The sequence below is a fragment of the Anoplophora glabripennis genome, unplaced genomic scaffold (genome assembly GCF_000390285.2).
Source record: "Anoplophora glabripennis isolate ALB-LARVAE unplaced genomic scaffold, Agla_2.0 scaffold28, whole genome shotgun sequence".
In the NCBI taxonomy this organism is placed as follows: domain Eukaryota; kingdom Metazoa; phylum Arthropoda; class Insecta; order Coleoptera; family Cerambycidae; genus Anoplophora; species Anoplophora glabripennis.
Window position 1 is genome coordinate 1,793,238 of NW_019416423.1, and position 24,911 is coordinate 1,818,148.

At 33.9% G+C, this 24,911-nt stretch overlaps 1 protein-coding gene across 1 annotated transcript; it reads right to left on the bottom strand.

The window, feature by feature from the left end:
* Window positions 1–13,810, bottom strand: LOC108909843 (LIM homeobox transcription factor 1-beta). Its single transcript, XM_018714272.2, has 5 exons — window positions 13,589–13,810; window positions 9,613–9,675; window positions 7,933–8,131; window positions 3,202–3,842; window positions 1–322 (listed from the first exon to the last, which is right to left on the bottom strand). The coding sequence occupies exons 1-5, from the start codon at window positions 13,677–13,679 to the stop codon at window positions 90–92; spliced, it is 1,227 nt and encodes a 408-aa protein (XP_018569788.1). The 5' UTR covers window positions 13,680–13,810; the 3' UTR covers window positions 1–89.
* Between the last annotated feature and the right edge of the window lie 11,101 nt (window positions 13,811–24,911).

Genomic DNA, 24,911 nt, shown 5'->3' on the forward strand with positions numbered 1-24,911 from the left:
AATAATCAACGAAAACAACAAACAAAAATAAAACAAATAAATCATCACTGGCTTTTTTTTTGGTTTTCTTTCTTTCATTTCCTACATATCTATTGTTCTGTACTGAAATAAGAGTTCTGCATGAGGTAGAGCTTGTCGATGGGGTTGGCTATGGTACTGGATGTGGGAACGCCTTCACCATGGTGAGAGTGCGACTGCAACTCCAGGTTCTGTAAAGAGAGGGTGTCCGACGTGGCTTCGTCAAGGTGGTCGTAATTTGTACTATCGTCGAGGGAGATGTCCGAACTGCAGAAGCTTTCCCCGGAGTGGGCCGGGTAGTTGTCTGCAAGACAAAAATTCATCCATGTGAGATTTGGGGTGAGGAATGGGTGAAATATATGTGGACCGGACACAATTTATTTACTAAATATGTGAAAATTAACTATTCTCTCTTTTAATTTCTTTCAACACTTCTATTATTATTTTTTACCTTTTTTGTTTTGTCTCTTTATTTTTTTCTCAAGTACAACAGAAATATGAGATAATTAGGGGTGTATAATAACAGATATGCACCTTAAGATCGATTTAACAAATAATATCTGAATTTCAATTGTTTTTACTTATTAGGGAACTCTCTGTAGATGGATTCTTCAAGACGGAGGTTAAGGTGGCACTTACATTGGATGTGATTTCATACAAAAATTTATTCGTACATCATATAGTGCGCTATGCCAACTATGTGTATTCAAAATAGTAAATGTCTATAAAGACAGCCAAAAAGTACCTGGCTATGTCTAGGGTAAGCCTTCACTTGGTGACGAGCATTCAAACCGGACACTTTTGGCTAAAGAAGCACCTCTAAGATATGAGAAAGTGCGAAACACCTTTCTGAGGTTGTGAGCAGGGACGAGACAGTTTTTCATGTGCTCTGCGAGACTGGGGTCTCATCAATGAGAGAATTCGTGCTAGGAGAACTATGACCTGTATCGGAGAGATCCCCCTGAGCAACGTTATCACCTTATTCTCCTCGATATGTTGGTTGACGGCTCAGGAGAGCTGATCTCTTGCTGGGAAGATGCATAAGGGACCCAAGGGGCTCAGTATACTGAGTTACCCTCCAAACTAATCCAGAATGTCTATAATCTTAGACCAACCAATAGAGATTTTTTGGCATAGTTAAATATTACAGCAAATTTCATGTATTTCCTTTGGAAAAACAGTTAGTAAATGAAAACTCAAGTGATTTCCCCAGCAAAGTCATGAACAATTTTTTTTTTTTAAACAATAAAAACTGCAAACAAATGACATTTTTTGGTTTTCTTTATAATATCTCGAAAAATAATTATGTAATCGTCTTACTCTCAATAGGACTTGTAGAGAATGAAAAAACCTATAAAGTAGTTTTTTGTGCGACCCAATCGGTTCATTTTTAAAAGAGAAAATCCGGGAAAACCTCTAAAATGGACCTTTTTTCAAAAATTCATAACCATCAAATTTAAAGCTGGAAAAACAATCTTGCTGAAAATGACAGATAATAATATGTAGTTTAATTGTGCGCAAGATGGTTTCTGTCTGATGTATAGGTTTTGCACAATTGCATTATAAACAAATTAGGGTCTCTTTTTGCACAGCATGGCGATTTATCACAAATTTTCAGATTTAAATTCTAAAAATGGCATCTGAAAGTAGACGATAAAATCTCAAATTTGTATATAAACGATCGAAAGTATGCTCGAGCCAGAGTCCTCCGCTTGCTGCTTTCCTTAATACCGCTACCCGACTCTGGCTCGAGCGTACGTTTGATGGTTTCGGGAGACTTTTAAAGAGCATTTTTAGCATATTTCCCATCACCCAGACGAAAATCCGAGATATACAAATTGGAGATTTTGTCGTCTACTTTCAGATGCCGTTTTCAGAATTTAAATCGGATTATTTTTGATAAATCTACACGCTGTCCACAAAAGACCCTAATTTGTTTATAAAGCAATTGTGAAAAAACTATGTATCGGACAGAAACCATCTTGCTCACGATTAAACTACATATTACTATCTGTCATTTTCCGCAAGATTGTTTTCCCAGCTTCAAATTCGACGGAGTTATGAATTTTTGAAGAAAGGGCTATTTTAAAGGTTTTTCCGGATTTTCTCTGTAAAAAATGAACCGATCGGATCGCACAAGAAACCATTTTCTAGGTTTTTTATTTTCTTCACAAGTCCTATTGAGAGTAAGACGATTCCATCATTATTTTTTGAGATATTTAAAAAGAAACAAAAAAAAAATAATTTTTTGCAGTTTTTATTGTTTAAAAAATATATATGTACCTACATATACACTCTCTTACAAAATTTGTAACAAGATTAAATATATTTTTTTCCATATACGACAACCTTTTAAAAAATTAGTATTTTTTTATATATACTTTTGTATTTAGTACACAAAGTTAAATTCACAGAATTATATCCCAGTAGGTGCTAACTTTTGAATGGTGGTAAATTTATTTAAATTGTAAACAATATTTATGTGACTTGGAGATTTAGCAAAAAAATTAGACTAGAATATTTTCAAATACTCATTACGCAAGTGCTGTTTTAAAAAACATCTACATTTTCTCAAAATCTCCAACAAAAGACAATAAAAATTAAAGACTATGACGTTCTTAATTTTAGGAAAAATATAAGCTCATATCAATATCCAGTTACAATAATAATAAACTCTCTCCCGTAACAAATTTCAAGGAAACATTTTCGGTTGATAACTGATCTAAAGCAGAAAGCTTTTAAAGTATGGCCCATTCTCTTGTGGACACCCTGTACACTCAGTTTTGCAATGGCAAATATGAATATAACATTGAATCCAACGATGTCTACTTTTAATGCTAACACACAGCAAAGCAATTACAGTTAAAATAACATTTTGACAAATGTTTGGCTAGTGGTCATCATTCAGAGTCGGCAAAAGAAAATAAAATATTTTTTATTTATTCTATGTAAAATATGGTCATCAGAATGAAAAAAGTAAAATATGAACTTTGTCGTAGATTGGATTCATATCCAACGCAACTGCTCTGTTCATGCAAATAGTTTGATAAAATTTCATATCATTTGGAAGAAAATAAATTTTTTTATGAATTCACAACTAGTGTAACCACCTCCCTAAAAGTAGTTATTGTAATTAAAATAGCCACCTTGATTTATGAATTAGTATTTCAAAAATATATTTACCATCTGGTGAGTAGGGAATGTTAGGATTGAGCGGTTGGCTGGAACTCGGAAAATGCGAGTCCCCCAAGTTTCCCAGACCCATATAGTGTCCGTGTTCACTACTCGGTGATTCCTGTTTAATAACTTTATCATCCTTATCACCTTTGTCCTTATCACCGGATGACTTTCCGTCGTCCTGCTTGGCCTTGCGCTGGATCTTCTTCATCTTGGCCCTCTGGTTCTGGAACCACACCTGGACCACCCTTACGCTGAGGCCAGTTTCCTTGGCTAGAGCTTCCCGGACCTTCCTGCAGGGTTTAGGGCTGACTTCGAAGGAGGCTTTGAACTGCCTTCTTTGGGCCGACGTGAGGATGGTCCTGGGTCTTTTGGGCCCTCGCCTGCCGTCCCTGGGTCTACTGTTCTCGTCTAGTAGGTCGTCGTCCCCCGAACTAGCCTGTTGCATGAGGTACATCTCCTTCTCGAAGTCCTGTCTGCAGAAGAGCTGGCCGGCCCGCAGGACGAACTGTTCGCCTTTCTGCAGAGGTTGGCAGCACACCACGCACACAAAGCAGGGTAGGTGGAAAACGTGTTGTTGGGCCCTCATCACCATTTCGTGGGGAAGCAGTCGGTCGCCGCATCTCGAGCATTTTACCCCGAATATTCTGAAAGAAAAAAGCGAATGAAGCAGGAAAATCAACTTTGTTCATGTAAGGACATCTCATATACAAAACATATTTTGTGTACCTTTTTATGTATTCTATGACGCGAATGAGGAATCGCACGGAAGTTAGAATAGTACTGGAAATGTAAACAAATGTTACTTAACCTAGGAGACAAAAACTCAAGCACAAGGAATAAAAACATGCATTTGATTACTAAAACTATATATATTCTATTTATTGACAAAAAAGGTATATTATTTTGGTGGCAGTCAGTAGGTAAATTATTAAAAATTTGTTGTTATATTTAAATTGAAATATTTAAATTCAAATTTTAGCCGGAAATGTTGCGCGCCACCTATAGGTCCTTTAAGATAGTTAACCGCAACAACGCGCGACATTCAGTTGGCTTGTGCGTGTGATTGTTTTTGTTTATAAGACGCTATCAACTGTAGTCTCATTATGCAGCCAAGCTCAATTATTAGTGTTAATTTTGTGTATAATATTAGTGAAAAGTGAACCAATACCACAAGAATTTTATTACTAGAGTCACCAAGTTAAATTTAAATAACATAGTGATTCATCGGGCAGGATTAATGAAATTAAAAAGTCCCAACGAAGGGATTAATAAAAGTAAAAACAAAACAAGTGAATCCAGTGCAGTGTTCTATAAAAGTTTGTGTGTGCGTGTAGTGAGGAGTTCCGAAAGCCAAAGGACTTGAAGCCGGCGATCTAGCTTCACCAGAGCAGCAAGCCAGAGGTTAGCCGTTAGTCATAGTTCCAGTTTTGTAAACAAACGTGAGTCGTTTTTTCATTTTTTTTTTATCCTATTGCCTAAACTTAAACCTTTTTGTGTGAAAAATAAATACATAATAGATGTCCGAGCCAAAATCACTTACAAAGAAAAGGGGATCTATTGAAAGTGATTTGAATATACTTAGAACCTGTAAAATAAATGATAATCAATCTATCATATAATGAAAAGGTTAACCTTACTGTAGCAATTAAATTAAAATCGAGAATTTAGAGGTAAGAAGCTCTGTTAGATGAATGAAATGGATTCTTGTTAATATTTCTAATGAGTGAAAATCAGAGTCAAATAAAGCCAAATCTTATAGAAATGTTAATCCAACGCAAATGGCAAATGAAATTTCCAACGCAAGCAATTCAAATCTGGACAAATGTACCTTCCAAGAAGTGTACACCATTTTAACGCAAATAGAGGTTGTGCTCAATTCCAGACTTCTAACATTTACTCAGGTCCTAATGATAATAATAATAATGAATAATGTACTAAATTTGCGAATCTCAAAAATTTGAAAGCGTAGTAAAAATTACCGTTCGATTTAGACTTCGATATACCTCAATATCCCACATACACCAACGTTATTGTTTTTTTAACCAGGTCTGATATCGCGTTGTATCCATATATCAAAGAAAATACCAGGCCGATCCGGAGGCGTAGCAAAACAAGCAAAAACTCCGTCGTGGCACACTTCAATAAGCAATAGAAAAGAATATAATTTCTCATCCGAGCGCGGAGCGTACAGTCGGAACCCCGCGGATTTTTAACAAAGCGCCGCGACGCCGTCGGGGTTTTATTGGATCCGCTCGAGCGCCTCCCGAAACTCATATCGCCGGTGTATAAAAACGAACGGGAATATTTAAAGAGCGCCGCCTCCACCGCCGCCGCCGTCGATTCTAATAAAGAATGCGAGTCGGGAAGTCTCTTTTCTTCGTTGCGTCGCGTCGGGCGAATCGTAATTCGAAATTGCAGCCGAATTACTACGATATTTTGTTATGGATGGATGGGATGTACCTATAAGAATAAAAAAGAAAAAAATACTCGGAGACACTCCACACAACACCCCGATATTGTCGGTACTGGTTCATATACAACAGGGTATACGAAGATTATGAGCAAAAAATAATAGTGGAAGTTTTTGTCACAATTTTTTGGAAGGTACTCCGCTTTACAGTTTTCCATTTTTTCGTCAGTATTAGAAAAAAAATTCATCTCTCTATCAACTGTTCGTTAAAAATATATCTCCTCATATACTTGTATAGGAAATTGAACGCTCTACAAAAAAGGTCTCTTACAATTTTTTCGTAAACCTCAACGTTTAAAAGATATTAAAGGTTGAAGTTTGATTATTTTAAGACAAATTTCTGTTTTGCTTATGAATTTTATAACTCGTTAACAAAAAATCATTATGAAATGCTCAATTCATAGTTTTGTAGGAAATTAACTGCTCTACAAAAATGGTCTCTTATGATTAGTCGATTAAATAAAGGGTTTAAAATATATTCATCGTCAAACTTCAATGCACGCCAATTTTAACAGTTTTTGATTAATAATTCGGAAAATTTCAATTTAGTTTATGAGTTTCAGGGAAATTTATACAAATTTGAGTTTCTATGAACAGAGAAATGTTTTAAACTATTTTTCTAGGTTTTTTTTGTCGAAAGTATGTTTAGTTACGTCGAAAAAAAATTAGTACATTATTTCTGACTGAGTCAATGATTCATTGAATCTTGAAAAAATGACGTTTTTGTTAGAAATTTATTATGAAAAGTATTAATCTTAAAGAAAAAAATGTTCAATTTGTTATTAAAAAGCTTTTTTATTTAATTATCAAGTGAATTATAAAATTTGAAACATTTTGGTTTTGTGCTGATTTTTTTTTAAACATTTTTGTTATTTTAACCATTGAGTTTGATAGCGAAGAATTTTTTTGACTACATTAGGAGCTCCACTAGTTGGAATGTGATTTTTTTCCACAGTTCAATAACTTGGTCAATTGAATTTTTAGCACTTTGTTTGCATGGATATACCGATCAAAGGAATTTCCTTATCCATTATAGGTTAATTATTTATAAATAAATTTATGTAGTGATTATAAGACTTATTTGTAATAAACTAACTTATCACGTATACGAGATCATGAGTTTTAGAATCACTGAAAATGCGGGACGATACGTAGACACTAAAGATAAGTTTAGAATAAAAACATAGATGTCGCTAGATTCACAAGACAAAGAGCAGAAGTAATGAAATTCAAAACAAAAATCCCCTAGAACGAAAAATTGTATGTATATTTTGTGGAAAAAAGTTTTTAAATGCGTTCTGAACACACGCTTTCAAAAAAAAATAATACAATCGGGATTTTAAATTATTAGAGATACCTAAAATTTATAAAAATATTATCAGAATAAAAGTTTCAAATAAATTTTCAAACAAAGAACTTCTCTATAATGGTTACTTTTACGATAGAAACTCAAATTTGTATAAATTTCCCTGAAATTCATAAACTAAATTGAAATTTTCCGAATTATTAATCAAAAACTGTTAAAATTGGCGTGGATTGAAGTGTGACGATGAATATCTTTTAAACGTTTTATTTAATCGACTAATCATAAGACTATTTTTGTAGAGCAGTTAATTTCCTGCAACACTATGAATTACGCATTTCATAATGATTTTTTGTTAACGAGTTATAAAATTCATAAGCAAAACAGAAATTTGTCTTAAAATAATCAACCATCAACCTTTAATATCTTTTAAACGGTGACGTTTACGAAAAAATTGTAAGAAACCTATTTTGTAGAGTGTGCAATTTCTATTTCCTACAAGTATATGAGGAGAGGTATTTTTAACGAACAGTTGATAGAGATATGAATTTTTTTTCTAATACTGAGGAAAAAATGGAAAACTGTAAAGCGGAGGACCTTCCTATTAAAATTAAGAGCTCATATTTGGAGAGAATTTTCTAGTGTCCAGCAACCTATTTTTCAGAGTATAAAGTAAAAAAAAAATAGTCGATTTTCCCTACCCTACTGTATAGGGTGTAGGGTGTAGGGGTAAACTTTTATTTTTGAAATCCAATAGTCAATTTTTTTTATAAATTGCCTTAATATGGCAAGAAATTTTGATATAGCTTTCGACTTTACCATTTTTTCTTTGACAGAAGTGTAAAAACGGGTAAAAAAGATAAGGGGGTCTCGCAATAAATGTCGCAATGTTACTGCTCTCAGACTAGCGCACACACTATTCCAATACACCCATTTATTATTTACTCAGTCAGCAACGTACCTATCGTAGTCAGCCTTGCAGTAGAGTTTGGTGTTCCTGGTGTAGCAGGAGTGCGTGAGCAGGACGCCGCAGATGGAGCAGCTGAGGCAGCGCTCGTGCCAGCTCGTGTCCGCCACCCGCATCAGGTACCGGTCGTGGATTTTCTGGCCGCAGCCCTCGCACATTTCATAAGTTTTTTCGCATTTTATTAGCCCGCCATCTGCAACAAATAGAGGCCGTTTCAGGGGGTACGGTGGCGCGACGTGAGCGGCAGGACAACCGCTTTTTTCCGCGCCTCTCCCGCCGCTCCCTCATATAGAGAAAAAAAGCGTACGTGTGGCTCAGGAGATCGCAGGAATAAATTCCGCGAATTGGACTTGGTATACAGGATGGTTCATTTCGGTTTGCGTGAATTTTATTAGTGCATAGGTGTCCCATAGAGAAAACTAATAAGAGCGGTTTTTTTAATTTTTTCAATGGCAATATTAAAGTGAGATGAAGTTATAAAATCACGCAAAACTTTGTCAAATGGTGTTCCAAAAAGACGCGGACCCCCATTCACTTTTCTTTCAAAAAAGTTTCAGATAAAAGTTGTAGGTTATCAAGAAACCAATAAGCTGGTGACCTTGACCCTAAGATTCAAAGTCAAACGAAGGTCAACTTGGAAATATCAAATAGAACACATTATTTTCTATGCTTGCAATCAATTAAGCGCCAAATATCGATTGCTGGTATAAAAAATTAGTTGTTTCATTAAATAACTGTTAACCGGTTTGACCTTGAAATTTCAAAGGTCAAGGTCAAATCCAAGATTATCAGCAAATTCGTTTCTTAATATCCTACAACGTTTATCTGAAACTTTTTTTGATAAGACTTAATTCTGAAATGTTATTGGGGGGTTCGTGTCTTTCTTTTCGTACTTTATTTATTGGCAAATTGTTTGAACAATTCAATAAAAGTGAGAATATATGGGAAGCCTATCTCTTTAGAATGTAAAACAGATATTTAATTTATGTTTAGCAGGCGTTTTTTCAATTTCCTGAAAAGTTTTTAAAAATGGCAGAAGGTGGTTTACGTAATTATCGAAAGAGTTGTGTTAAAGATAAATTAAGTAAGTATCTCCAAATAATTGAAATATCATATAATAGCATATTTTTTAAAGTCGTACGTTTTTCTTATCGAATAATTAAGTAGTTCAAAGGTGATAATATGAATATTTTTTTATTTAATTTGCTGACATACAAATATGAAAGATTGATTTAATGACATAGGTATACGTATTGAACTTTAAGGAAGAATTCGAATATTGAAATGTTAACATTTTTAAATATGAGTGTTTCAAATTTGTCCGAAAATAAGTGAAACATCCTGTATGTAGATATGTATAACATGTGATGTGAAGAGCAAAATGCATATTATTTGATTGTATGGTAATGTGTATTTCCATAACCAAATTTGAGTTACAAAAAAGTTAAAATAAATAAAATTATATGAAAATAAAATTCGTTAGAAAAATACCAGTGTCATATTTACATTTTCCTTTAGCTCTTCTAAAAATATTTTATGTATTTAAGCAATTAACTACGTCTCTATCTCGATATGATGTTAGAAGCTAATAATGTAATTGTTATGAAAGTTAACTTACTGAAACAACAAATATCAAACGAAAACAATTATTTTATTAACTCTATCTTTATTTACCTAATGTGTTATGAAGGTTATTGTTCTCACACCAAGTTTTTTCGCATTTTATCAGGCCGCTATCTGTAACAAATAAAAGCAATATTAAAGATGTAAAAAAACAATCAGTGTAACATATTTAACTAATAATCTATACCTATTTGACGGTGATAGTTGTACAATAAATAGGACGATAAATAAAAACGATCTACGAAAAAAAGTTAAATGAAAAATGTTTGGTTTTTGAATTACAAGCTTTCAAATTGTCAAAAATAAAACTAATTTAATTAATAACTTCATAACCCTTTTGCCGATCGATATACTAGGTGATAGTTTTTCCGGTTACCTCTCCCTTTTTGAGGTCAAAACTTTTACAGTGGTCGTATTTTTTTTAAATGCGCAGCAACATTGAAAAGATCGTTTTATTTAAAAAAATATATTGTTCCTTGAGAAAATCGCCTACAGAAAGCCGTTCTTGAGAAAAATGGCGTTATTTGCAGGTCTGTATGTTTCGGCTTGCGTAGCAATGTCACGGATTTAAAACTTTGAGTTCGGTAGGCGATGAAAACAAGATGTTGATTGCTGTGACTATCAGGTAATGTCATTATTAATCTTTAGGGTTCTCATCACTCCACACATGCTATAATAAAAAATATATTTTCGTATAATTTAACAAAAAAATATTACTTTCATTTCTACAATTTATGTATATCTCTGTGTTTGTGGTAGAAAGTACATAGTTTGAAAATATTTACAAGAATACATTTTAGCACACTTTGTTTCTATTTAAAAAATTTATAGGTATAAAAAATAGGTACAATGAGAATCCTTTGTTAAGTAGTTTTTACTCCACTATTGTATTAAAATGCTTCAGTTCTGATTATTTTATATACGGACGTCGCATCATACTGATAATGTATAATTTTCAGGTATATGTACAATATTCAAATTTCTTATTTGTTGGCATTAGCTGCAAAATATTAATATTTCTAAACAACCATAAGAAGCTATATATAATCATTTTTAACATAAGTATGTGAGTTCATTTTGCAATACCAATTAATATAAACATTGTTTAAATAAAATTTATATGGATAGTAATCTGTGGTTCGATGACTTAAAACTTTTCAAGTGCCACATATCGACATCAGTTTTTTAATGTTTTATAAATATAATATTTAATATAGGTAATAAATTTATAAATTGTTGTCTACAATGGCTACAATGCTACAATTGCACACATTTTTTCTTTTGTGTAAGCATTATGGAAAATCAGCGTCATTTATATTTTTCAACTTCTCGCGGGTTCATTCACGATGATTATTTAGTATTCATTAAGTTGATACTGTTCGGTACGTTTCTAATGTGTATGCTGCCGTTATAAATTTTCCCAATTTAATTAAAACACCTGTTGTATTCAAATAAGCGGCGTAGCGAGAAAGATCAAAATCAAGTTATACGCCATGCAAATATGATACCGAGTTATCTCTGTTTGCCCCGTGTCGCATTAATTCGATATATTGCTTCAGAATACGTTTTCGAGAACGCCTGTTTCAATGTACCTAGGTAGGGGTTCGGATCTTGGATTAAAAAAATAGCAAAGTAGAATCTAGTAGTATATTTGGACAATCTATTTTTGATTTATTACATTTGTTTACTTTAAATTATATTGTTTGTTTAAATTATATTGTTTCTGTTGTTTTTAACCGTCCCTGCAATTGTGCTCGCGTAGATGCGTTTAATTTTTCATCCATATACGTAAAACGGTTTATTTTATAGTGTACTGAGTAGCATTAAGGGCATTTGACAAAGAATTGCGACATATACAGAACCAAAGAGCACTTATGGCGTCACTTTGAGCTATTCCTCGTCTAATATTAATAAAATAACCTATAACATACTGGCTATTAGTCTTTAGTTGTATTTTGGTGTTTCATTTTATTGTTGTAGTGGAAAATATGTCTTAGTGGTACATGAGGTACTATGTCGAAGGTTTTTTTGTAATCAGTATTGATTTTCAACATGTTTCATTGTTGTATTGTTTATTGTGAGCTTTTTTACACCCTTAACTCCCTCTTTTTTGCCCTTTTTGTACTTCTGCCAGTATGTTAGTTAGATGTTTGTAAATTTTATTTGCTGCTGACGCTTTGACGATCTCATACAGTGTAGACAAATAAGTAATCCGTCTTTATTACTTAATATTATTATTACCCTTCAAACTGTTCTTTCGGTGTAAGCGTGTAGATCGCTCCGGGAGAGTCAACACTCCAGGCGACTCCACTAGCCGACCCACCGAAGCGTCGCAATCGTAGGTGGCATCCACGAGAGTCCTCGCCGAAAACGTCGATGTAATGTCTAAGTAACGGACTCACGCTCTAGCGGTCGCTCAATCCGGCGTGCATTGCACGGGGTTGGCGGTTCCCTAATGTAATCTCCACTGCACCGCTAATAGCCTGACGACGGTTCATTATGCGGGGCCAGAAACGCTTTCGGTGTTCCAAGGCGTGCTCTTCGACCGGTTGTCTTCCGCCTACTCGGAGACACGACCAGCTTCAGTCATTAGCCGGCTTCCGGGTTTTCCAGCAGGAGCTTTACAAGCTTTCAGCTCTATCAATATTTATACTGGGGGGGTGGGAGGGTTTTTTGGCGCTTTCATGGTCCGTTCTGTTGCTGAAGTTGGTTCGTCGTTGATACGGGAGAGGAATCGTTGAATACAAAGGGTGTTCCAGTCTTTGGACCAGGTCATACTGGCGAATAATGGAAACATTAGTGAAATTGATCACAAGAACTCTTTATCTGTGTTATTCTTGAGGAGAATACATCAATTCAATCATTTGGTCTCGCATTTGGTAAGCAGGAGAGGGCACCTTTATATAAATATAAGAAGTTTATTAAATTTAAGTTTCATTGAGCTAAGTTTTTATAGAACAAACTATTTTCATGTCATCAGCATAAAACAAGTGACGTACGTTCAAATCGGAGACAATATCATTGATGAAAATTGTGAACAGCAAACGTCGAAGGTCAGCACTTTGAGGAACTCCTAAAGTGGATGATTTTTGCAGACTTACCTCCCCAGTCTTGAACAAATTGAGACCTACCTGATAAAGAAATCATGAGCTTCATCGAAAAGTTTATAATCCAACAGAATTTAATTTCTTTAAAAAATTTGCGATTTTTGTGCCAATTTCTGTTATCTTTTTTATAAACAGGGCATATTCATGTTGTATATCCTCGACGTGGACTTGACACCAAAACATTTCTGCGTCACTCTGTGGCAATATGGTTTAAATTGGTATGAAAATGGTCATGTTCAATGGGACTCGGACAAAACTTTTCAGATGAAAAATAATACAGATGTATATCAAATTTCTAATCGAACTTATTATTAATAATAATATAATAAACATTATACGATATCTCTAGCTGTAGAAGGAATAAACAAACAAATAGAAACTGTCAAACCTATTTAAAAAAAGAATTGATTGAAATGTTAACTATAACTGAAGTCCTTGACAAAAATCCAAAAATCCAGACTAATCGTCGCCAATCTGTTAACGATGACTTAAAAAGTTCTTTATAATATAATATATTATTACAGTACAGTACATATTATGTACTGATATTTTTATACAGGGTGTCCCGACAACATTTGACTGCATATTAGGCATTTTTTCGCGATTATTTGTGAATATCTGACTTGTAGTTACTATTCCTATCTCTTTTGATCTTAGTTGTCATATGGTAGTTTAAATCGCTGCACTTACTCACACTACACACATACTTCAACATTCGCGAAAAAGAGCCTAGAGTAGTGTTCATGGCAGACTATTTCATTTCATTAATCGTTGTTGAGTACTACTTTCTGCAAGTTTAATATTTAATGCTTTGACGAAGATTTCCGACTTATTCCCACCTTTCTGAAACTGAGTATCTTTCTCCGCCAAAGCTGTGTCTAATTTTTCTAAGAACACGGCTTCTTTCTCAAGCCACTCACCTGCTCTTCCATTACAATCAGGTCCCGGCAATCCGCTACGCTCCGGCAACAGTGCGGCATTCAGATTCAGGTTGGGGTAGAACTCCAGCATGACTAAGAATCAGTTCCTCAACGAATATCACTGGGTCCTCAGCACCCTACACTCATACCATGGGCGAACTACCGACTTCACGTACACCACAACGAAAACACCACATTGGACGCCCTTGCAATACCACCAAAGTGATGTAAGATGCACTACTGTCCCTTCACCATGGATTGTCAGTCAGACCATCTATTTGGGTGCCGAAGGACCACCCCGGGGAGGGGAGGGGGAGGTCGGGAAGATGTTTGGACTTCTCCGTTGCTTTTGTGGTGGGGCGAGGCCACGCCCCCCAGTGATCTGGGCTTTGTGGGAAGGGCCTGAATCCAGCGAGTTTTACCCCCGCTCTCGTGCGTGGTTTGGTGCGCGTAGGGTGTATATGGCCTCCTCCCCTAGGATTATCCCCTAGCCGGCCTTATTTAGGGTTTATTTAACATTTAGCAGTGGATTATAGAGATTGTGGTATTACTGACATAATTCTATAGTTATTGACTTGGAATTTATGTTTATCTGGTCCGATAGGTGTCGTGATGGGTATGTGATAAAGTAAGGGTTGAAGCGAGTAACGCTTTTGGTACAAATTTATTAACTTTAATCTTGTTTTGGGAAATTTTAGTTAAATTTGCGATTCAAGCTAATGTATTTATCCATTACTTTATCTTCAGCATTATTACAGTGTCTATAGTAATGGATTGATGTCAATTCATTTATCGATTTTGACATAATATTCTTACATAATTTTCTGAGATGTGAGGCTTTATTTTGTCACACTTAAATAAAAAAACAGAAATATAATAAAACATTAGGCACTGACTTTTCGTATGTATTTTATTTTTGCCAGTTTAAATGTGTTTGTTTTTGCTTGTTTTCGTAGTTAAAGATATATAATGTTTATTCTATTATTACTTACTTCAGTAAGTGTTCGTATTTGTACCAATAAGGACCTAAGTTCACTGAGTAATTTGAAACAAATCTTCACCGTCCAATAAAATAATTTTCTCTTAATTTTCTTCAATAATATTTTTCTCCTTCTCCAAATTTTTGGCTGAATCTTACTGAATGCAATCATTGAATCAAATTCTCATTTTTAATGCAGCTTCTGTGCTCATCTATTCCAATATTTAAATGTCGAGAGTTCTCTCCAATATAATGTTTATTGCATTCACAAGGTCATAACATAAGTACAATTTTTTGAAAATTGAAAATCATTACTTGGGTGCGTGTTTGACAATGCGCTGAGAATTTTGGTAAAACAGTTTTTAGAACATTGAAATTAAAACAAATTCTATCAGACAACAGGGAAATTATATACCTATCGGCATAAATAAGTTTGCGTTTCCATCTATTCAAAAAAATTTAAAAATTCGGATCGAATTTGGTTGTGTTAATAGACGAGGCAAATTAACAATTAATTTAGAACTAAATTGAATTCTTAATTGCGTTATTAGCGGGTTCTCGAATGATGAACACGTTTTATATTTTAGTCTTGCCGCCGATATTAAAAATTGAAGTTCGCTGTTTAATTTGCAATTAAGATAAGTTCGAAATTTGCAATTTTAATGCGGGCGTGTTAATTTCCTATCAAAATATTATATTTAAGAGCTAAGATGCCAGTTAGGTACATCTGCATCTGGAATATGGTTTTTATTAATTCTCAAGATTTTCTTGTATACGTAGATTTCGTTTTGAACTTCTTGTAATAAATAAAATTCCTTTTATAAACCGACAATATACCTATATTCCGAATTTTTTCTTTCTAATGTTATTTTCAAATGAAACAATCTTTTAAAATTTTATTGGAACAAAAAATAAATTTGATAATTAAAAATAAATTCAAATGTCATGTGACGTAGGTAACTGAAATAGAGTTTTTTAAGCCAAATCATAAAAAAACAGAACTAATTCGAACAATAAATACCTCTCAGTACAACAATGCATATATGAAATTTAAACAAATTAAAATCGTCATCAGGAAGTTGTAAGTATAGCTCTGTATGAATGAACACAAAACGAGTAGCTCAGTATATGACGGTTTTTAGGTCCGAATTCTTGACACATGCACCGATTGACGTGAAATTTTAACAGTAAGTAGAAAATTGCTCTAAGCAAAAAATGCTCCATAACGTTTTTTCCAAAAATTAATATTTTCCGAGTTATTTCTGATTGAAAATGTTTAATAAATAACTCGAAAACATTGCGTTTTACCGAAAAACCCATATAAAGCAAAAATAAAGCTTTTGAAATAACGAATCGATTAATTTTTGTTGATTACCGTAGATGCAATAATAACCGAGTTATCACTCTCTAAAGGTGATTGTTTATTTTTCGGAAAGTAAAATGGAACGTTTTACTGTAAAATAATGGCGAAAGAACTAATTTTTCGAAGAAATTGAATATAACCTTTTTAAAGTGCTTGGAAAGACCTTTAAAATGCTTTTTGAACAAATTTCGTAGCTCAAAAACTCGCGGAGTTATGATGAAAATAAAATCATCTCATATTTTCGGAGAATAAATCAACAATAAAATCTATGGCTGAACCATTAAAATAGAGACTAAGCGTAATCCATGTACAATTGACTTTATTTAGGTACTAATAATAGGCTCTGCAAGTTTGGCCGATTTAGAATGCCTAAATTTAAAAAAGTTTGAAATAATGAAAAGAAATTGTTCTTAATTTTTAAAAAAATTTTCTTCTTTTCGAAATAATTCAAACATTAACAAGATACGTGAAAATGCAAGAGTTCAAAATTAAAAGTCTTTTTTTATAATATGTTTACTCTCTTTCAATTTTTCTGAGCAAAAATTAACTGAGATATTACGTTTTTAGTTGCATTTGCATGTAAGGACCACCTTCTTTGACCCCTTAAAACTTAAAAATCTGGAAAGCATCGGAGGCGTAATATACGCACAAACACATACACGCACATGTCCAAACAGATCGACAGTGATGATAGTTCTTTAGATGATACCTATATAAATTTTTGATAATAAAGTATAATTGTATAATACACAAATAATTTTTATTTTCCCTTTCACTAATTACATAATTTAAGTTTTGAGTTTTAAATAATCTCATTGAATTTAGTATTGTATCATTGAGGGTTTTCAAGCAGGTAAAAATTCTTCAATTCCTCATTAAGGGTTGTTTTAAAGGGTTGAAACGTTGCAATAAATCATGTATTATTTCATAAACAGTAAAAAATATTATATATTATGTATTATGTATTATCCGTATGAATGAGGTGTACTTTTAAAAAAACTTTGTGTGACCGGGTTGTACTAAATTGTAGCAGGTAGCTAAAATTTAATCCCCGACAATCCGTCTTTGTCTATGCCGCTTCGATTTCTCGGTCCATTTCTCTTATAAGTAAACAATATAAAAACAGCATTTCAAAACATGAGGCTACTTTAAGCATCATAACCGGGTTAAGAGGGTTTTTAGTAATTCAAATAAAATTATTCAATATTATTATCAAAATATTTATTTAAATTTAATGAATAGACTTTTATTCCACACAAAAATATATGTATTTTGAAAATTCAAATTATGGTGAGTAAATGTAGTGTTGTATAAATGTACAATAAAGAAAATAAAAAAGTAGGTATATTAAAATTCATCCTCTGAATATTCTGATGAATTATCTTCGTCTCCTAGATTGATAACGATAGGTTCCACAGTAACGTCAATTAAATTATCGAGTTCCCACATTTTCTCCTCTTCTTTTTGTACATGATGTATACATCTTTGCCAGTTATCTGCAGTTACTCGTTCCAAGGAATTTTTTAACAAAATTTTCACGTCACTTAATTTAAACGTCGTATTATTTCGCGCTACATCTCCTTTTACCTGCGCCCAGACTAATTCGATTGGGTTAAGTTCACAGTGATAAGGTGGTAACCGTAGTACCGTTATTTGGCGATTTGTTGCCATTTCATCGATAACATATTTTTTCTGATCTTTATTAAGATTGACAAGTGTCAAAAGTTCCTTTTTCACCATATTTGTTTCAAAAGAAATGTTTTTTCCGGATAACCATTGAATTATATCGGCTTTCCTCCAAGCAGTCGTAGGCGTCCGCTCGGTCTGCCGTGAATGGTAACTGGCATTATCCATGACAATTACAGACCCCGGAGGAATAAGATCCAACATCTGTGTAAAATACTCTTCGAAAACATCTGCGTTCATGTCTTCGTGATAGTCACCTGTATTTTTAGATTCAAATAAAAGTAAACCGCCATCTACAAAACCACTGGCACTACCTATATGTGTCACTATTAATCTTCGCCCTTTACCTGAAGGTGCCTTGAACCCTGTTGAAAGTCCATCCAAAAATGCTTGTCGAAAACTTTTTACATTTTTATCTTGCCATACTTTTGTTACAGTATATCCCTCGTTGACCCAAGTTTCGTCTAGATAATAAATATTCCTCCCTTCGTCACGGAATTTTCTAATTGATCTTAAGTAGGATCTTCGCCAACAAATAATTTCATCTTTATCGATAAGAACTGACTTCCTGTTCTGCTTTTCCCAGCAAAAATTCAACTCTCGTAAGACGGCCCATAATTTGCTTCTACTGATTTTTGGCAAATCGTTGTCCTCTGAAAGTTCACTTAAAATTTTGTTTAGCGTTGGTATTTCTTTTTTAAAATAAAATGAGTGTACTTTTCTGCGAATGACATTTTTGAAGAAATCATCTATAACGACTTTTGACCTCCCTGTAGATGATTTTGGGGGATTTACAGTATCTTGTTCATTTTTTGTTTCCTTTAAAAGTCTGTAGATAGTCGATTTTCCAATCCCTGTCATTTTTGTTAGCATTAGTGTTACCCGATAATTACCTGAAACGAAATATTACCACGCCCATGGCCGGTTCTTATCTCGGGGTTTTATTACTCTCTTTCATTTCCAAACAGACTTTACTTTATTTTCAGCTTTGACACAGACAAAAAAGCTAGATTGTCTGTGGTTTCGAAACCATTGTATGTCAGGTGTTTTCATCGATGAATGATTCAAGCGGTTTACTAGATCGATATTGCGGATATAATTTAATGTTGGCACATTAGTCAGTCCTGTAATATTTTCAATTTAAAAAAACAAGATTACTAAAATTTTGAGTTTGATTAATGAAGTGGTTTTAGAAACATTCGCAAAGTTCGACATTAATTTTTTTTTGTTTAGGCCGTAGCCTAAATCATCTCGTTCTCAACGAAAAGCCCTGCATTGCATTGGTTTCGTAAGCTTCTCAAAGTTCTTTCCGAACGCCGGTGATCCTACGCCTTTGCTATATTTTTTCGAGCGATTACACCTTCTCCGATTCATCTGCATCCAGAGGGCAACCGCACATGTTCCGCGATCAATCACGTTTCCTGTAAAATATGGATTTATTCGGAAAGTGGCGTAAAACCGTCCGTGACACATAAACGGACACGCCGGAACGGGGGGAGGGAGCACGTGACGGCCGAAGCAATAAAGGCCAGGCCTGCACAAACAGGTGATTATCCTTTGTTCCAGGACAAATTGCAAATTTGACGCGCGTCAGACTTCATACGCAACTCGGGCGCCGTGACTAAACGGCAGCAGCTGTGTCCTGCAGGACGAGCGGGAGAGCGGCCCTGCCGTCGTAATGTACACCGCCCCAACATTATGTCACATTAAAATCACTCCGCAGTCGACGCTCTTTCGATGTTTATGTTGTCGGTGCAACGAGAGGGACATTATAAACGTCAGGAGAGTTACAATTTTAAATATACTTATTCTCTTACGGCTTACATTGTTGTTCGTTCTTTTGTTTTTATTAGTAGCAGAGTTCCCAGTGAGGTCACTGTTTGTCACTTTTTTAAAGAACACTCTCTAAATCTTTGCAAAAAGTCTCTTTTAAACTTCTGCAAAAAATTAAGGGAGCAAAAAAATTTTTCAAATTTTTGGTGATTTTTCAGAATGCTGTATCTCAGTTAAAAATGATCGTATCAAGGTTTTAAAAAAAGCATTTTAAAGCGCCAAATGTCTAGTTTCCAGATTTCTTAGCTCAAAATTTTTAGGAGCGACAGTCATCGCGAAATATCTAAGAAATAAGACTAAAAAATTTTTTTAAATTTTTTGCTTTTTTTTTCTCGGTCCACGGGCTTGGAAAAATTTTTTACACAAAAATCATGATATGGACTTGATAGCCTGTTCATTCAGCTTTAATTTATTTTTTTAAATTTTTCTCTACGTTAATTTGACCCGGACATATTCGACTACGAATACAAAAGCATCCTTTTGGCTTTAACCATCGATATCTCAGCAACTAATGATCAGACAGAAAATTGACGGGCAGTTTCCAAATCTCGAGTAAACCTCCTACAAGGCTATGTAGCGTTCTTGGAAGAAAAATAATTCTTTCATCCTCGACATAAACTTGAAAAAAGTGAAAAAAGTGACTTTTTGACTTGTTTTGCTAAGTCGACCGCATCTTTGCTAATATCGATGGAGAGTTTAATGCTTGTACGAATTTTAACACCTTGATGTATCCCCAAAAACTCCGTAAATGGGCAGATCGATCTATCGAACGGTTTTTCTGGACCGCTTAATCAAAACTTCAGAAAAATTGAAAGGAGCAAAATTTACATTTCTGAGCACCCTGTAACGTTCGTAAAAGGAAAAATATGATTTTTTTTCAATTCCCTCACAATTGGGCATTTTTTGCTCATTGAATTTGAAAAAAAAATAATAATTTTTGAAAAAAAAATTTTTGAAAATTTTTTGAAAATTTACTCTTATTTTTTAATAACTCAAGATAAAAATATTGAGTCATTTTTGAAGCGATGTACTCTTTCCGTACCATAATTTCCTTTATTTTGAATTAACGAAAAAGTTTAGTTCACTGTTTCAAGTTACAGAAGGATTTGTGCAAGATTCTTGATGCTGAGGCTTTGTACTTTAAAAGTGTGTTTATGATGTCGATTTAAACATTTCATAAAATTATTTTTATACCAGGTTGGTCATTTTCATGACGCATGTATTGGGATCTCGAAAACTATATAAAAAAAAAAACGCTTAAATGGAGTAGTTTTAGACTATTATGTTGCTAACTTTTCGAATTATTTTGAAAGAAAGGTGGAAATACGGCATCTTATTTGTTGTTAGGACATTTTCGCACCAACTTGATTTTTCAATCAATAGACGCTATACCTAATGATCGTAGTCCTGATATAGAAGGGACGTTTAACAAAACGACCTTCTCAAAAATTAACTCGGCTTTTGTGAAGAGAGGAGTTTCTCCAACCATCTGTAGATGGAGGTCACTAAAACAGCTATACAAATCAGTGTGGTGCTCCGCGAGAGCAATTGTTTTGCAAGGGGAAATCGGCATCTATACCATCGCTTATGCAGATGACCTCACTATGCTGATCAGTGGAAAATTCGAAGGGATTCTTTGCCAAAGAATGCAAACAGTCCTAAGAATGATTGAAAAGTGGCGTGAGGACCATGCTCTGTCCGTCAACCCCAGGAAGACAGAAGTGGTTCTCTTCACGAGGAAGAGAAAACTGGGGCCAATAAAGGCACCAACTCTCCTAAACACTACGCCAAGCTTTGCATCTGATGTGAAATAACTAGGGGTAAAACTCGATGCAAAACAATCATGGAATCTTCATTTTGAAAGAAGATTAAAAAAGGCGTATATATCCTACGAGCAGTGCTGCGGAACCGTTGGTAGAACCTGGGGAATGAAACCAAAAGTGGTCATGTGGATATACACTGCCATTGTGAGACCAATGTTAGCCTACGGGTTAACAAAAGCTCAACCAGGTACAAAGATACAAATAGCTGTCAATTTGCTAAGGAGTTCTTAGAATACCCCAGCAAGGATACAGCCAAAAAATACCTGACCATGTCTAGGCCGAATCTTCGCCTAGTGACATGAATTCAAACTGGACACTGCTGGCTGAGGAAGCACCTTCACAATATGGGGAAGTGTGAAACACCTCTTTGTAGGGGCTGTGAACAGGAGGACGAGACAGTACTACATGTGCTATGCCTAATATACTGCTGTCTCGTCAATAAGAGAATCCGTGTTGGGAGAACATTGGCCTTCTATGATCTTTTTCTCTGTAATAGGTTGGTTAGCGGCTCAGGTGGATTGATCTGTTAATGGGAGGAAGTACAAGGGACCCAATGGGGTCTAAGTGCTGTAGGTTTTTAAGTTACTCTCCTTCCAGATTCCAAATTCCAGATAGTAGCCTTGGACATTGTCCATCATATAAAATTACAGCTTATTTAGAAAAGAAGAGGAGGGTATGTTCGTTACGGAAGCATCGAACGACTATTTGTGATGATGAAAGTAGGATTTGGTCTGTTATATGTTAAGATTTAACTTCGTTTCAAACACAAGACAACATGAAAGGTTTTAAATGTTTTTTAAAAGTTTCAGAAATTCCACTATTGAATATTGGCATTATCTGACTGACAGTCTAAACGATAAAATAAAATGAAAATATTCTCAATGTTTCTTGGAAACTTGGGCTTATATTATTTGTACCTTGCTCGAGCAGATTTACTATAAGCTTCTGTTTAATGTATACCGATATTCGTAGTTATCGACGGTTTCTTCATGCAAAATATATTTCAGGATACGAAGACGTACGAAGGTAAACATGTAAATACGCTGTCAATAAATTTCATTGGCAGCCCATTCGGACTCGGAGGGTGGAAATCAATCAGCCCCACCGTCGTAAATAAGGCCGGCCGGGCAGCAGCCCCCTCGTAAGAGCGCGTCTCGTTGACAAACAAGCGATTGAGAAGCGGAAAATCACGCGTTGCACCCCAAAGCGATCGCCCTGGGGGTGAGCTGCCAAAGCGATTGTGTTCCTGGACGCGCGGAACAAGGTATGCGCCAAACAGATAAGGTTGGATCGTTTCCAGTGGGTTAATTTAGTTATATTTAGTTCATATGCCTATTTCCTTGTGGAATATCTGCTTCGATTAGGTACGTTTTAAGGAAGGAAGGAAGGAAAAATAAGAAATTAATTCTTCAAAGCAGCATTACTTTCATTCGGTGACCAAAAATGAATCCTCGTATTCTTTAATGAATTTTAAAAGGGGTCTTGCATATAAAGTTTTTATCTAGGACGCTTCGTTAAAAAGATACAGGATGTTAAATTTAAAAAAAATATTTTTAATTTTTTTAAATAATTTAAGAACAAGTAAGTGAAATAATTTGAAATGGAGCACATGTATTTATTTAAGCATTGTCCAAAATCTGAGACCTTTTCTTAAAATTTAGATGCTCCAGTGGCAGAGATACAGGGTGTCGGTTGCATATTTTTCTACATAAAATAGTAGGCCATTGCTTTACGGTAACAAGCATGATATTTTCGGATTCGTCTTTCAATTTTCTACAAAATACTATCGTCTTATGTTTGTCGAAAAAAGCCTGATACACTTCGATATTTGAATAAAATGCGATTTACAATTACATAGTAGGCTGCGATAGCAACATTGACATTTTGAGCAATTAGAAGAAAGAATAAATTATGCTTTTCATCAGATTCAAGCAATAATACATTTCGGATAAATTACTTTTTCGTTATAAAAATATTGTTGTACCTGTGTTCGTGGAAATATGGAGGTAGGTATTTTTTAGCATTTACTCAAATAAAATCATTAAAATGATGACTAATGTTATTAATTTCTTTAATCGAATAAATAATCGAATGATTAGTGTTTGTCAAGTCATTTAAGTAAAAGTGTTTTCTCTTTTAAGTTTTACTCGAAAATCAGGCTTTTTTCCACAAAATAATTAAAGTGTAGTAATTTGTAGAAAATCGAATCCGAAAATATCATTCTTGTTACCGTAAAGCAGTGGCCTACTATTTTATTCAGAAAAATATACCACCGATGACCTGTATCTCCGCCACTGGAGCATCTAAATTTTAGGAAAAGGCTTCAGAATTTGGACAATGTTTACATACATAGATGTGCCCAATTTCAAATTGTTTCACTTACTAGTTTTAAAATTAAAAAATAAATTAAAACTTTTTTTTAAGTTTAACACCCTGTATCTTTTTAACGAAGCGTCCTAGATAAAAACTTTATAGGAAAGACTCCCCTTAAAATTCGCTAAAGAATACGAGGTTTCATTTTTGGTCACCGTTTCTGAATCACCCTGTATGAAAAACTGAAAAAAATCATATATTATTTCTGTTTTTATTTGCAACAATTATTAAATTTTACAAAGTAAAATAAAACATACTAATTATCACTTAGAAATCGTAAAATTGTGTTACATCCAAAGAAAAAATTAAAATTTTCCGTGAAAATTGACAACAAAAGGGATGGCGGTAAAAAATCGACAGCCAACTTTGAACGGCGATATCTCGGCTAATTTTCATCGTTAAACTTTTTCCCACAGCTCATTTTGACGGTTTATTTTTTTTCTGCAGCGTTTCCTATATAGTAGGGTGGCCCAAAAAAAAACAAATATTTTTTTTTCTTGTCTCTTGTGAAAATATGTTAGTTTATCATATTTTAAGAGTCCCCTAAAAAATTTTTTAGAGGTCGCTCAAGATTTTTAAATATTTCCAAATTCGTCAAAAATTGAATTTTTTATTTAAATTTTTTTTTTCTCGTTATTTTATCAATTTCTATGTTGAAAAAAATCTCGATTCTGAAAATTTAAAATCGATATTTTAATTTCTAAAGGTCACTCATAGTTATTTTAACTTTAAAAGTCGTGTACCTAAAATGTTTTCGAGCGACCTCTAAAAATAAATATCAACGAACTAATAACTTTTTTATTGAATTTGGTGAATAAAAGAATATAAATAAATCATGAGACACTTAAAAAATTTCTAGAGGAAAAATTTACTACCGCACTGTGAGTAGGTATCAAATATTTATAATTTTTTAATTTTTTAAAATTTAAGTTTCTCGTGTTTCTATGCTTTTGTTCATTAAATCCAATAAAAAAAATGATTAGTTCGTTGATATTTATTTTTAGAGGTCGCTCGAAAACAGGTACATTACTTTGAATGTTAAAATAATTATGAGTGACCTTTAGAAATTAAAATATCGATTTGAAATTTTCAGAATTGAGATTTTTTTTCAACCTAGAAAATGATAAAATAACTAAAAAAACAAATTTTCCAAAAATTTAATTTTTGACGATTTTGGAAATTTTTAAAAATCTTGAGCGACCTCTAAAAAAAATTGTTTTGAGCTGATTTTTTGAGGGGGTTCTTAAAACATGATAAACTAACATA